The following is a 15792-nucleotide window of genomic DNA, read 5'->3' on the forward strand; positions in this document are numbered from 1 at the left end:
TATTTGGCAGGAGGGGAGGATATATAATCTTTTTTCAAACGCAGGACTATGCCACTCCCACAACCTGACTACTACTGTATATTGCGGTTGCATGAAATTCGATGAACCATAGTTATGAGGGAGGGATGAATCTCCTTGGCTATATTCAAATCTCCCTCCAATCTGATTACACTTGATCACATTCATCAACTGAGCGGAAAAAGGGTAGAAGATTTTTGTCACGTTATAGTAAATGTCGTGGAGCTATCAACAATCAAACTGACTATAAATTTTGCTAGACCTAGTAGAGTTTTCTTGGAATGAGTGACGTTGATGAGCCGAACTGTGTTGTGTCGAAAGATCCAAAATTTCATAAACAAACCAGCGCTGTGGAAAAAGCAAAAACATCCCAAAATCATCGCCTCAGCTGGTATTTCTCACCTGGTTTACTCACCTGGTCAGTAATTATGGCTAGTCTTGATAAATATAGGCTTGCTTGTGAAGGAGAGGAAATGTATGGGGTTTAAACAGCAGAAAACGACCGTAAATAATTCTCCACGTTTCATTGGTTTTCATATATTTTCACCCATTTTTCCGAAACTTGTTTACCGAAGGCGGTGTGTGGCAAGACTGACCACCATTTGTTGTATAAGTATTGTACAACAATAAATATTCAATCTTGGACTTTCAAAATCTTTCATTTTGCATGATTTTATCATTATGGCGATTCTGTCCGACCAAAACTCGCCTGGCCAGATGATTAATGGTATCCAGTTTCCTCTCTCGTCACAAAAGCATACTCATAATAGTTTTTTTCATTCATTCATTCATTGCCAGACGCCATGTTTCCCAAACGGGGTGGCCAAGGGCTTAGCGTTAATTGTTTTACAGGGAGGGGCACTAATCCTCCACCAACCCCACTTGACACGTAGGGATGCCAACAGCATCTGGTGTTCCCAGGCGGTCACCCATCCAAGTACTAACCAGAACCAACGTATCATAATAGTAATAATAATAATAATAATGATAATAATAGTAATGAACCACGGTCATATTCTCTTGTTTCACCCCATACAGGACTTGGCAATATATATATTTTTTTCTGCATTTGTTCAGTTTAATTTCTAAGTTACTGAATTATCTGTTGGAGCCTCTGTGGTACAGTGGTAGAGTGTGCGTTTCGCACGCTGGTGAGTGCGGGTTCGCCTCCCACCAGAGTTGTTAAAACTTTGGGAAGTGTTCACCAAGCCACTTACTACTTTGCCAGACACAAGGGGTGCTGTGGTTGAACCAGTGTCGCATACTAGTATGCTTGCACCCAATTGGCTTAAGGTGGGCCGATTACACTTGGTTCACAGACTACACACACATCCAAAGCCACTACAACACTACAATCACACTCACAAGCACTTCTCACCCTACATACAGTCTCTACCAGACAGCCTAAGCCGCTGGGTAGAGATACATTAGCTGTATCGTCCCTGCTTCAGTAGGGATAGGCCGGTCCTGCAGTGGACCTCAATGGCTGATGATGATGAGGATGAATTATCTGTTTTGTATATAATTATATTCCCCAACCTCCCTTAAGTATGATAAGCCAGTTTTAGCATCACCCTAACCTAACAATCTTTGAAATCTTGCCTAACCCCATTTAACCTAACCTAGATCCCAAGCAGTTCAGTTCTAACCTAAAGTGTGTCCTCTAATAGTGGGCCTCACATTCCCCCTCCCAAAGAGAGAGAGAGAAAGAGAGACCATTACATATGCCTTGGCAAAACCAGGAAGCCAGTCGGCAGCTCGGCCACTGATTGACCAGAGGAAATCATGTAACATCCAGGGCACGAACTGACTCGTTTTTTTGTTTATAAAGGCTCCAACATGCTTGCATGTCACCTAATGGTGGCTTTTCATGCTGCTTGATCTCTGGCAGCCTCCCTATTCAGTCCCTTACCCCTGAGGTCACACTCTATGACATCGTCCCAGGTCTTTTTCAGTCTGTCTTTCGCAACCCCACCCTCGTCGTTCACAGTTCTCGCTTTCCACACCCAATTGTCATCCTCCATCCTCTCCACATGCCTAAACCATCTCAGTCTACCCTTCCTCAACACAAACCATCTCAGTCTACCCCTCCTCATCACAAACCATCTCAATCTACCCCTCCTCATCACAAACCATCTCAATCTACCCCTCCTCATCACAAACCATTGCAATCTACCCCAACTCAACACAAACCATCTCAATCTACCCCTCCTCATCACAAACCATCTCAGTCTACCCCTCTTCATCACAAACCATCTCAATCTACCCCTCCTCATCACAAACAATCTCGATCTTCCCCAACTCAACACAAACCATCTCAATCTACCCCTCCTCATCACAAACCATCTCAGTCTACCCCTGCTTAACACAAACCATCTCAATCTGCCCCTCCTCATCACAAACCATCTCAATCTACCCCTCCTCATCACAAACCATCGCAATCTACCCCAACTCAACACAAACCATCTCAATCTACCCCTCCTCAACACAAACCATCTCAATCTACCCCTCCTTATCACAACACCAATACACTGCAGTCCTGTCCTTCCTTTCCCATAGCTGAGTAAAATCACTTGGCATTAGCAAAACCAAAATATCAAGTCCATCAATACCAGTAAATGAAGGAGAGCTGTAAATGGTGGATGACGGATGGTTATTTATTGTTTGTATGTCATGAAAGTTTGGCTAATCTTTGTATCATAACCAAAACAAATACATGGATACTAAGATATATTCTGTGTATCATTACTGCACCATTAGTAGTCTGTATTATATGTATGGTACAGTTGGCCACTCATACATGTTGGGAACTTGCCCAGGAATGGTGAAATTTTATCTGTATCTTTGTCAACTGCCAGATGTCAGTCTCATAATGGGTGGTCATTTGTCTTTGAGTTACAGTAATTATTTTTCAGACGGGGGCATTAACCCTCCGCCAACCCACTTGTTGGCATGTTGGGAACTCATATGGATTGGTTATATGGCTAACTTCCAGTGTTGTAAATGGTTTCCTGGCTTACAGGACACCATTAAGCTTATTACTCAATGTAAAGCCACCAGAAAAGGAAAGAAGAGTAATAAAAAGTGACAGTAAAGATGGGAGAAATAGGAGGAGAGGAGGGCAGACACAGAAAACAGAATGATAAAAGTGAAGTTAGTAGGCAGCACTACATCACGTGAGTGGATGATGGTCACCCCCATTTTCGACCAGTGAAGAAAATACACACGTAATTGTTGCCCCATACCACCAGCCCCTGAAGTCATAATTTAACTGCAAGGTTGCCTAAAAACCAATTGCAATGCCTCAAAACATCAACTGGAATCTGCCTGTTGGAAGCGTACTCTGAGATGGTTTAGGAGTAGCTTGTTAAACCATTACAAAGCACACAAAAAATATATATTGGGAGGATTTAATATGTTTGCAATGCCTCAAAACATCATTAATTAGAATCTTGTTGAAAGCATACTCCGAGATGGTATAGTAGCCTGTTAAACCATCACAAAGTACACAACACAAATATACTGCATACTGAGAGGATTTGATATGCCGCAGATAACCATGAAGGGCCAGCTGTACAGTATATGCAAGTTATTTATTTTCGCTGCTTTTCTTCCCCCTTCACAGTCAGTAGATGCTGTATGCTGTATCTGGTGACTGTTTCAGGTTCAAGATTTCACCCAAGCAGTAACTTCAGACATACAATCAGCGTCCTTATTATGAGAGCCGTTCTACAAAGAGTGCATCAGGCATCTGTTACTGGTAAGGCAAAGTACAACACAAATCTATCTATCTGTTTATCAGTCTATCTCTCTATTTATCTCTCTCTGTGTCTATCTATCTATCTACCTACCGTATGTCTATCTATCTGCCTTCCATATCTGTCTATCTGTTGATCTATGGGTATTCACTGCCACATAATCCAGAATGAGGTGACAAAAAAAGTGCCTCCATGTCACCTGCCCTTAACCTACAGGCTGCCCTCTCTCTAAGCCACACTGCCCTCACTCATATACCTCTCCACTCAATCCCTCCACCTCATCCCCATTCATCTGCTCCTGTTGCCCTCCACCTCACTAACATACTCTCCTAGTCAGTCTCTCATTCTCCATTCTTTCCACCTGGCCTAACCATCTCAGGATATTTCTCAGCTAAAGTTCCTATCACCTTTTCCTTGGCAGTTTATTCTTCACATGTGGGTATGGTTGTGGCAGTAAATGATGCAGGATAGATACTGGTAATACTAAGCCATCCCCACCACACGAGACAGAGAGAGAGAGAGAGAACCAGGCAGCTCCACCAGCCAGTCAGTATATCAGTGCCACCACATGAAGGCATATCTCTCCAACACCAATACAAACTGCACTGCAGATATTTAGTCATGCAGTTAATGGGTAGTTTAGCAGAAGGTGAGATTGTATTAAAACTGTTTGTACGTGTTGTATTTTCAGTTGGCGATGAAGTTGTCAGCTCAATCGGAAGAGGTCTGTGTGTTTTGGTCGGGATCCACAAAGACGACACCCAAGCAGACATGGACTATATGTAAGTTTTATGGTTCAGCTGTGTAGCTCTTAAATTCTTTATACAGATGAGGAGGAGGGGAAAACAAGAGAGAAGAGGGAAGAAGGAGAAGCTAGGGACAGGGGAATGAAGAACGCATGGGGGAGAGGGATGAGGAGTGAGAGGGAGAGGGAAGGAAGGGGGAGGAGAGGAAGTAGGGGAGAGGAGGGGGGATTGTATCTTTAATTATTTGTGGCCACACCAGACAATTTTCAGATGCAAGAGAAATTCCAGGTTTGAGTGAGATAGGAGGGGCAGCTGTAAAACACATTCACGTTTTCATTACCATATATAATCAAATGGAAACTGAAATGGGATGCTCAGTACAGTGGCACCAGGTACAAACGTCCCTTATATCTCTCTATCACTTGTAGGGAGGATGGTGGATTACAGGAAAAGGATAACTTCAGCCTGCAGTCCACTGAGTTCATGTCCAAACCAGCCTGGGGCCACAACAAGAGCATCAACAACACTGAGAGAGATGTGGACTAAGATGCAGACTTACTTTCATTCACAGGGTTCGGAAGGTTCTCAACACACGATTATTTGATGACGCTGATGGGAAGCGGTGGAAGTTGAGTGTGAAGGACTCTGGTCTTGAGATTCTTTGTGTATCACAGGTTAGTGGCCTATCCATCCTATCAGCTATTTGCCAGACCTGTTGGAGTGCAGTGGTGATTCTACAGTAGATATTTTGGGAGGACACACCAAGCAAAGATGTAGCAGATTTCAATGTATGCCATGCTACTGTGTTTTGCATGGAACACAGAGAAAATGTAGTCATGCCCCCCTTCCCTAAATCCACCACTGTCAGGGTGATGGTGGTGTTGCTTAAGCCTAGTTTGTCTGACCAAGCAGGCCCATCCAACATACATTAGTTCATACACTGTACAGAGAAGTGGCATCCCTGTCTGCTAAACAGCACCTTGCCAAGATTGGATCACGGTCGTTCCCTACAGCAAGGTGCAGGGAATTTTGAGGAGGTTTGACTCCTGGATGAACATCTCAATTGCATCACATCCAGGGTACACGCTGCCACCACATGCAGGCTCCTTATCAGTGCCATGGAGTGTAGTCCCATAAGCTGTGTATCCCATTCCAAGGCTTTCCCAACCTATGGTGGTACAGTTGCTCAGAAGAGTGATTTGCATTACATGAAGCCTGGGAATGACTGGGAAAAAAATACATACTTATGGACACTACACTCCTATGGCCTGCAAATAATAAATGGTATTCTACAACCCACAAATTTTGACTGGTGTGTACTGCACCCTGAGAGAATGTGGCCAAGGCAAAAGGATCTCCAACCAGTTTTGTCCCAACTCAGTAACATCCCATCTTCCTACAACATACAGTGCATCACCATACATGATGCTGGTAAGGAGTGAGCAACTGAACACACTAAACTTTTATGTCTGAACTAAGTAACCAACCCAGCCAGAGTGGCCCCAGTACTGTTACGGGGCAGTACTACAGGACCAGATGATGGATGGAAATGATCACCCGCAGACAGACCGTGATGTTATACAATATAATACTACTACAAACGTATGGAACCTGTCAACTGAGGCACTCCCAGAAATACAAGTGTCTTGATCCCTTCAGTCCAATGTTTATTACCCTATACAGTATTTTTTTTTACCAAGCCTAGGAGATTTTTCAAACAGGAGTGGTTAGATACAGTCTTCATTAATGCTTACACTGTTAGCATATGCTTTTAAGGCAAGTGAAATGCCTGGTTGTTAGCAAGAACAGAATAGTTTACAAATGTCCACAGATTGAAAGGGTTAGATACAATATTTTGTTAACTCAGTACAGTACAGTAGTATGTATTGAGTTTCTGTCATTTCAGTTCACCCTGTACTGCGTATTAAAGGGCAACAAGCCAGACTATCACCAGGCCATGGGTGGTGACGCGGCAAAGCAGTTTTATCACAACTTTATCACACAACTTGGCCAGCAATATAAAAGCAACTTAGTCAAAGGTAAGTCACCAGTATGATACTTTTTTTATTTTCCTACATGATAGAAAGCATTAGGAGAAGTACATTGAGGTGGTTTGGCTGTGTGGAGAGGATGGAGAGTGAAAGACTAACAAGGAGAGTGTATGTAAGTGAGGTGGAGGGGGGAAAGACTAGGATGAAATGGAGGAATGGAGTGGGGAGATACATGAGAGAGGGAGATTGAGCTGGGGGGAGGGCAGCGAAATGGCCGAGGACAGGGCAACAGGGAGGCAGTTTATTTTGTGGGTTAAGGCATCTGGCTATAGATAGACTTCTTCTTCTTTTTTTTTTTCTTTATATCCTGCATCGTGTACTGACATGGTATGGTGCTGGAGTGGGATGCTGTAACATGGTGATGCTGATATAACAAGGTGGAGCTGCCACGCTGTACAAATGATCCACAGCATCCTTATCCCCTGTGTGATAGAGAGAGAGAGAGAGAGAGAGTGTGTATGTGTGTTTTAAGTACAGGGTCACCACATCCCGGTACAGTAATATACCGGTAGTTTAAAGCACAGGCTCACCACATCCCTATGTTATAGTTGGTTTGTGTTCACACGATGGAACGGAGCCACTCCCACATCTTGAGTGCCAAGTCATGGTTGTATGAGATTCAGTGAGCCTTGGTTATGAGGTAGGAATGAGTCTCCTTGGTTACTGGTCAAACTGACCATCCAGTCTGACTACACTTGGCCATCAACTAAGCTCCAAACAGACCAGTTTACCCATGATATTACTTGTGCATTTGACAAAGTCCTACACAGCACTCAGTGGGATGAGAAAGTGCACACCTGCACTAAAAATGTTGCCATATTTTCCAGAGAGAATGTGGCCTAATGTATTGTTCATATGCATCCTGTGTAAACTGCACAGGAAAAAAAAAAAAAAAAAAGTTACCCTGGCAACCCTGGCTGATGCAAACTGTGCAATCACAGAAATGGCAGCCATATCTACAACAGAATACTTCATTTCACCACAGAAAGTACAGCAGCAGCCTGAATTGTGTTCCCTCCAACTTGACTAAAAAATAGGCTAAAAAGCATTTTTTTTTTTTTTTTTTTTTTTTTTTTTTTTTTTTTAAGCAAACAAGTGCCCAATGATGTGCAATGCATAGTTTTGTACAATCAAAGCATAAGGTGACCAGGTCTGTGACAGAGGTTATGGATTGTTGTCATATTAGAACACACACTTCACCATCTCACTCCTGACCATGTTAGTAACCTTGACAACATTTGTGAAGTACAGTACAGTATGGTTGTAAACTTCTTTCTGCCTTATCCCTTGGCAGTATAATCTATCTATCTATTGCCAGACGCCTCAATCCCGTTTGGGGTGGCCATAAACAAATCGCCTCCAAGTCGCCCTGTCCCCCGCCATTTCACTGCCCTGCTCCCAACTCACACCCCCCTCTCTCATATACCTCTCCACCCCATCCCTCCATCTCATCCTCGGCCTCCCCCTCCCTCTTCCTCCCTCCACCTCACTCACATACACTCTCTTCGTCAGTCTTTCGCCTTCCATCCTCTCCACATGGCCAAACCACCTCAGTGTGTTCCTCATAACGCTTCCTATCACATCCACATCCACACCACAACGCTCCTTTATATCCTCATTCGTCAGCCTGTCTCTCCACGTGACTCCACAGGCTCCTCTTAAATAACTCATTTCCACTGCTCTCACTCTTGACTTGTGTCCTTCCAACAACGTCCAAGCTTCACTTCCGTACGTTAGAGTTGGTATCACAATACTGTCATGTAGTAACTTTTTCACTTCCATTCTCACTTCCCTGTTTCTTATCACTGCTTTCAAGGAACCAGCAACCTTTCTTCCCTGCTGTACCCTTTCAAGCACTTCACCCTCCAAACTTCCATCCTTACTCATCACACTACCCAAATACTTAAACGTACTCACATTTTCCAATTCCTCACCATCTAACCTCGCTGTACATTCACTAACTTCACCTCTCTCAAAGACCATCACTTTACTCTTCCCTACATTCACCTTTAGATTCCGTTTCTTACACACTCTCTCAAACTCATCCACCAAGCCTTGCAGCTCCCCTTCGTCTTCACTCAACAACACAGTATCATCTGCAAACAACAGTACAGGGAGTTTCCAAACACTATCATCTCTCACCAGGGACACTCCAACATCCACTACCCTACCTTGTACCTCTTTTATTACCCCATCCATGTACAGATTGAACAACCATGGAGACATGACACATCCCTGTTTCAACCCAACTTTCAAAGAGAAAAATTCACTTAGTTCACCATCCACAGTATAAACATTCATATATTTTTCTTTACAGATGGGGCATTTGGAGCGATGATGCAGGTTCACATACAAAATGATGGACCTGTAACAATCAATCTGGAATCACCAACAACAAAAGCAGACATTCCGTGAATTGATATAAAAAATAATGTTAATTATATACCCTACTAGTGAAGCAGTCTGAAATTATCTTGATTTATGAACATTTTTTATGTCAATTAATAGGTTACCCATCCTACTAATGGATATCTTATTAGTACTGGTACTTACAGTACAGTTAGTAATTTCAGGGTTGAACTGTTATTGTAATACCTGTGTGACATCTGAGTAATATTTATTAAATAAATGTTTAAAGCTAAAAGAGGTTTTAATATTCTTAATTTAATACCTGTACTCTTAATTGATGCAGTGGATTTACACTCAAGTTGTTGCTAATGTTAAGTAATGCCAAACAGACCCATCAAGCACAGGCAAGGAACTGCCCCCACAGGGTCATCCCATGCAGTGAAACCATGTTCCCTAGTGGCAGACAACACCCTGCCACAGCAAGGCATGGGGAATAGTGTGGTTTGGTTCCTGGATGGACACCGCATTTGTGTCTCTCCATCCTGTTAGCAGGGCATATTAAGCTCCACATCACCTTGTTATTCAGTTATATGGTTACCACCCAGCACTGTAAACGGTCTCCTGGGTTGTGAGAAACCATTAGGATTGTCACTCAGTGTTGAGCCACCTGAAGTGGAAAGATAAGCAATAACAGTGACAGGAAGAAATGGGAAAGCAGAAAGAGCAAAGGGCATACACCAGGAAAGAATGAGAAATGTGAGGGAAGTAAGAGACTACATCAAATGAGTGGATGGCCACCAACACCTACCACCTCTACACAGAAATAAAACGGTGGAGATTTATAACTAAACGTGGATTTTAGTATCAACATTTTATAGGAAAAAAAAAAAAAGAGAGAAAGTGAAACAGTGTGATGTAGTGAGTTGCATCAAAACAATGACAGCCTCTTCAAAACACTGATTTGTACTACATACTGTCATTACTTGTTTTACGATGGGGTTACGTCAGGTCATACCTTATCGTATACCGATTTTATCGTAAATCGGGAGATTGAAACCCATTATAAAAGGGGGGTTACATCAACTCAACTTCCCAAAGTCACCTAACCAAGACTGAACCATAAATGACAACCCACCTTCATTCCTTCCTGTGTTGGTCCAAGTCGTCCCCCCTGAGGCTGGGGGACAGCCTGTGCATACAGGCACTAGTGGTCAGCCTCTGAGTCAGACAGGAACAGGTTAGGGGAAGAGGAATCTGGCCCATACCTGCACCAACCTTAGCACTGGGGCCCATACCTGCACCAACCATAGCACTGGGACCCATACCTGCACCAACCATAGCACTGGGACCCATACCTGCACCAACTATAGCACTGGGACCCATACTTGCACCAACCATAGCACTGGGACCCATACCTGCACCAACCATAGCACTGGGGCCTACACTGGCACTGATCTTACCACTGGGCACACAAATCCACAGTACTGTACAGTAATTCACCAAAAAAAACACTATCACACCAGTACAGGGAGAGTTACTCATGTACAGTAAATCGTTGCAACAGCACAATACAATACAGCAATCACACTTGCGTAAAGTTGGCCTGGTGCTACATGATGTCTACTGTAGTATGATGTTTGGCTGAGAGGTGATGATAACAGAGGGGCACACACGAACAAGTTGAAAAGACAGGGCTTTGAAGGGGTGGCGGGAGCTGAACCATAACAGTGCCTGCACTGCGGGGATGCCATCTTGCCTGAGACAAGCGATGGTCATTTTGCATGTGCCTGGTGCTTTCCAATTGCAAAATTGTTATAGCGGGAAATTTACTGTAAATCGGATTTTGGGGTGGAACTTTTCTATTATCGTTGTAACGAATTATCGTAAACTGAATCATCGTAAAACGAGTAACGACTGCACCCAGGCAGTGTGTGGGGTAGGGTTAAGAATGGAATGGGTGGGTCGATTTGTACTTTGGCTACAAATGCCTGTGACTTCATATTAATAGAAAAAAATGCTGCCTTTTAAGTCATATTTGCAAAAGGTGTTTCTACCAGATAGGTATATGTGAAGCAACAGAATGTGGTGAAATTTTTTAGGCCTATCAGATGAAGCCAAGATTTCAAGGCTTGAATGGTGAGTGAATGGAAGCGAGGCACATTGAATTTAGCAAGCTTTGGCTGTCTGGACATTGCTATTCCTCACCCTGCCCTAGAGAGGGAAAGGAGGTCGGATGATGATGATGATGATGATGATGACAGAGATGTTTCTATACTACAACAATTGCTGGTTTTATTTACCTAACCAATGCAAGAAGAAGTGTATTTCTAAGTAACGTACCACGTAAATCCTTCCATCTGATGACACAGCTGATCTTCCTGCCAAACTAGATACACTCCTGAGGGTTGTGTGGTCAGGAAGCCTCGGGTTCAACAGTGTACAGTATACAGCCTACAGGAAACTAAGGGTTAGGTTCCCAGGCCTTGTGGCAAGAGGGGTTCATGGTTCACAAAATCAACACTTGAAGGATAAATATAAAACTACTAGTTCATATTTATTCACTGTATTATTCAGCTCTGTTAATGTACACAGGTCAGGCTCATACACAGGACTTTTTAAAAATTCAAAAAGGTAGTTACTTATACAGTACAGTAAAACCTAGATTTAACAGACTTCAACAGACTGGAATTTGCTTTTATCGAAACCGAGGAGCTACCGGACTAAATCCTTTTATACAGGAAAAAGTCCAATAAAGCCAGAAGCAGTCCGGACTGCCTGACCCAGGGGATCTCAGGTGAATTTGGGTCAAATTTTCGATTTTCAGGTTTTCACGTGTCACGTTGAATGCCAAAATTTACACTTCCTGCTATCAAAATGGCTGAAATAAAACTAGAAATATTTTATTACAACATTTGTTCTTATGCTCTCATCACCACCTTTGCAAGGCTCGTCACCTGGGACACAAAAAGTTATTATTTCTGGGGACTGACATGTAATTGGGAAGCCCGGCTGCCCAGTGTATGCAGAGGTGATTGAGCTACAGTACTTTCGTGGTTATTTTAGGTGAACTGACAATAAAACATGCCTTGGTATCATATATATAGGTTGCTTTATTATGCATCTAGTATTTTACGATGTGTGCGCAACAAAATCACGCTGGGTACGCTCGCCATGACAAATAAACTGATGACCAATATAGGCAGATATCATGTATTTCCACAGTGCCCCCTAAAATTTCCTTTTTCTCTACTGCTTAGTATTGAGAGCATGCAGGCAAAATTAAGGGTTTTCATTGGTTCTACCCTACCAGTGGCTAGAGCATGAGCTCTCACTGGGTACGAGAGACAGTGTGAGAAAATGGCAAGAGACAGGAAGTGTCCACATTATATGATTGGTTGGGTATGAGGCCAACACTCACTTTTCATTTGCTGAGGGAGACAGCGAGAGCAAGAGTGAGAGGCAGAAATCACAGAGCTGTACTTTCCACAACACAGGAGGACGCCATTTGAATTCTTCTGTGCCTTTCCTCGGTTATTTTCCGGTGTAAAGATGCCCTGTTGTAAGGGATCACCTAAGAAGGGAAGCAAGGTTGTACAGGCCAGGTGGGCCAGGGCGAGAGGTGACCCCACACAGCCTCCTGAAGCAGGTAAATACTGGACTTGATTTTTACTTAGTCGTTAGCAGCCTATGATGGAAGTTTCATTACAAGATGTCATGAATCCCAGTAGGTATCGGCGTGAGAGAGAGGGTGCAAGGAAATATAACTATAACTATAAATATAAAAATACCTAGGTAGTGATGAGCAGGTAAGGTGATCAGGTAAAGCAGTTGGTATTTCCTCAGCATTGTATATATCTACAATACAGTACCATTATTTTGGGAAGTGACACACCCAAAACTGTGGAAAAAAAAAACCTAGTGTGATTGTTCTTACCAGTATTCTTACTACAGTTGGCTATAACCTGCAAGCAGGTTCAGGTAATCCTGGAAAGTGTTCACTCATCTGTCTTCAGAAAATTTACCCAGTAGTGTATGCTATAACACAAAGGAGTTTGTAGGGCTCTGTATTGTGAATTTCACAGAGAGAATAAAGAAAAAAATGAATCATGTGGTTTCTAAAGTGGAAGGAAATGGAATTTTACTTGATGCAGATGCTAATTTGAGTGGCAGTGTTTTTCATGATGGAAGTTTCATGACAAGAAGTCATGAATCCCAACAGGTATTGGCTGTATGATAAAAGCTGGTAGGTTTTGTGGTTTATTCCAATAGGATCCTCCAAGACCACCAATGGAGAGGGACAGGCAGAGCCAGCACAGCCAGCAGGTGACCCACAGCCAGGCACTTCACGGGAATCGGTTCAGATGAGGCAGCCTGTGTTTGGGGGTCATGCGGTTGAGGACGAGGCTGAGGCAGCTAAAGAAGAAAGCAGTCACAGTACCAGCAGGAACGGTGAAGAAAAGTCAACTAGGGGGCAAAGGCAAGCTTACTGACACTGTGCTGGACAAGCTGCCATTTTATTATGGTCAGGCAGTGAGGAACAATGTGAGGAACACCGTAGATGCCATACGGAAGGACATCCTCACCATGTTGTATCACAGCACCAGCACCGATAGTGATCCTCGTCACGGCAGCTGCCCCCGAGGTGAAGATTCGTAGCGCTTTAACCAGCGAGTGCTTGCTAAGAACATGAAGCCACCACCACATAAAACTATAAAAACAAGTTTACCCTTGATCCCCTAGAACGGAAGCAAGTATTCCAGGTGTACATGGACCTGACCAAGGATGACTTGCTTGTAAAGTGTCTGAAGGGGATAACGCAAAACCCGAACGAGTCCATTCACTCCAAAATATGGGGATCATTACAGAAGACCAAATTCTATGGCCTGGAGACTGTTCAGTTCTCCTGCACAAACACGATTCTCCAGCACAACTTTGGCTACAAGCAAGTGGACGTAACATCACATCTGAGGTTTGGAGCTCGATCTCCTGCCACTGCAAAGTTCCTCACCGACAAAGATGCACATAGATGGCACTCGTATGAAGCCTCCCAGAGAAGGCCGTCAGAGAAAAGGAAGCGTGCTGAGACAGACTCCGCCTATGAAGCCGGTGCATACCAGTGTGTAGCAACAGCTTTTTGACTGGCCAGGTTGAGGCTTCTGACTGATGTGCCAGTGCATTTTTTGCCTAACTGCAACTTTTTGACTGGCTAGGAGGATGCTTCCAACTACAGTGCCAGTGCACTTTACTGTCGAGCTACACCTAGTTTGTTTTAGTGACTTCAACTTTAGACTAGCTAGGAGGAGTAGTGGAGTGTAGGGAAGTGGCCCACCACTGGTAATTAAACAACCCTGCATGATGAAGCTTCTTCTCCGCTGAGCCCCAGCGGTGAGGTCATTATATTACCATCAAAGGTCAGTTAGTACTACAACCAGTGGGACCTATTTTTTCAGATACAAAGCTGAAAATTTGAGGATTTGATCATTTAGGGTTCACACTGAAGCTGTCCAAATTTGGTGCATATATTCCTAATAGTTCCTGAGATATAAAAATTTTACTGTGTTTATCTTTGATCTGCAATTTCTCACAATTTACATTTTCTTACAGTAAAAACCTTACTCCTGCCGGGTTTTGTGGTGTATTTACAAAAACATGATATGAACTTACTCACCAGGCTTCTCTGCAGTGTTGCAACTATGGATTTTTAGAAATACTGTTCTCATATTTGATATTTTTCCCTGAATATTTTCTAAAAGCATTTACACGTTTTTGGAAAATATTCACTAAAAATAAATGCATTACCTGATGTCACTTTCGATATAACCATGGGTGTCCAATGGGTTGCTATTGAAAATGACACACAAAATAATAAAATCTAAGCTGATTTATAAGGTTTATAGCATTTAGAAATTCACTTATAAAATCCGGACCGAGAATCTCCCCTTCAGCTATGGTCACTGCAATAAGGTACAGTAAATAAAAGACATGTTTATCAGTGTAGAGTACGGTATTATTATAGACTGTATATTATACCATTTGATTATTGTAGTGAATGTATAATACAGTACAGTACTGCAGTGGCAGTGAAAACCGTGTATAAACCGCTGGTGTGATCCGGACTAATGTCTGATATATCAGAAAAAGTCCGGGTTAGCAGGGGGAAGTCCAGATGTTGCTTTTAATGGAATTTTGTTTTTTTTCAGAATGACTTGGGCCCCAATTAGTCCGGTATGGTGAGGTTTTACTGTACTAAAACACATCCATTGGTAGTTTTTCTCTGAATATAACATGCAGGTATTTGATAGGAGATGCGTGAGTTGGAGGGAGGGCAGCGTAATGACAGGGGACAGGGTGACACGGAAGCAATTTGTTTGTGGTCACCTCTTGTGAGATTAAGGCATTTGGCTATGGACAGATGGACAGACAGATGGGCTACTACTGAAGTTAATCTGCCCAAACAACAGACTCCCATGTAGTATTCTTGCTCAAAACATGGTGAAAATCTTGTTGCATGACAACCCTCCCCAGAATGTAAACACAACACCAGCAGCAACATCTGACAAGGGGTAGGCGTGGAGGAGGAGGTGGAGGTGGGGGTGGGGGTTGGGGTGGAGGTGGGGTGGGGGTGCCTTGCCTCAACTGACTGACGGTCGTATTTGCAAACTCTTAAACTGAAATCATTTATGGCCGAACTACTGTTATCACTAAAATGAAAAATACAAAAACAATCAGGTTTGTGATAAGAGTTAACTGTGCTGGAGACTTATGTAAACCTATGACAACTGTGTAAATACTTCGCCAGCCTCATACCCTCACATGCATTTATACTTTTACAATTTTACAAAATTATCTATGTGGATGTAAGTGAGATTG

The 15792-nt window shown here is 43.0% G+C and overlaps 1 protein-coding gene across 2 annotated transcripts; it reads left to right on the forward strand.

Annotated features, from left to right (window-relative positions):
• Window positions 1-356: 356 nt before the first annotated feature.
• Window positions 357-9217, forward strand: Dtd (D-aminoacyl-tRNA deacylase). Of its 2 annotated transcripts, none has more exons than XM_080280081.1 (6): window positions 357-631; window positions 3648-3778; window positions 4468-4558; window positions 5094-5196; window positions 6429-6561; window positions 8891-9217. In XM_080280081.1, exons 2-6 carry the CDS (start codon window positions 3658-3660, stop codon window positions 8986-8988), a joined length of 546 nt encoding a protein of 181 aa, XP_080136207.1. In that variant the 5' UTR covers window positions 357-631; window positions 3648-3657; the 3' UTR covers window positions 8989-9217. The 2 variants fall into 2 exon arrangements, with proteins under 2 accessions (XP_080136207.1, XP_080136208.1); XM_080280082.1 differs by having other exon boundaries at window positions 361-409; window positions 3683-3778.
• The last annotated feature ends 6575 nt before the right edge of the window (window positions 9218-15792 follow it).

The sequence above is a fragment of the Coenobita brevimanus genome, chromosome 83 (genome assembly GCF_032717465.1).
Source record: "Coenobita brevimanus isolate Jiangsu-jjx chromosome 83, ASM3271746v2, whole genome shotgun sequence".
In the NCBI taxonomy this organism is placed as follows: Eukaryota; Metazoa; Arthropoda; class Malacostraca; order Decapoda; family Coenobitidae; genus Coenobita; species Coenobita brevimanus.

Excerpts from the sequence above, each read along its gene's own strand:
- Dtd (XM_080280081.1), top strand. The coding sequence starts at position 3,658 with ATGCTGTATCTGGTGACTGTTTCAGGTTCAAGATTTCACCCAAGCAGT. Across the intron at positions 4,559-5,093 it reads CAAGCAGACATGGACTATAT|GGTTCGGAAGGTTCTCAACA; the intron begins GTAAGTTTTATG and ends TTTCATTCACAG. Across the intron at positions 6,562-8,890 it reads TAAAAGCAACTTAGTCAAAG|ATGGGGCATTTGGAGCGATG; the intron begins GTAAGTCACCAG and ends TTTTCTTTACAG.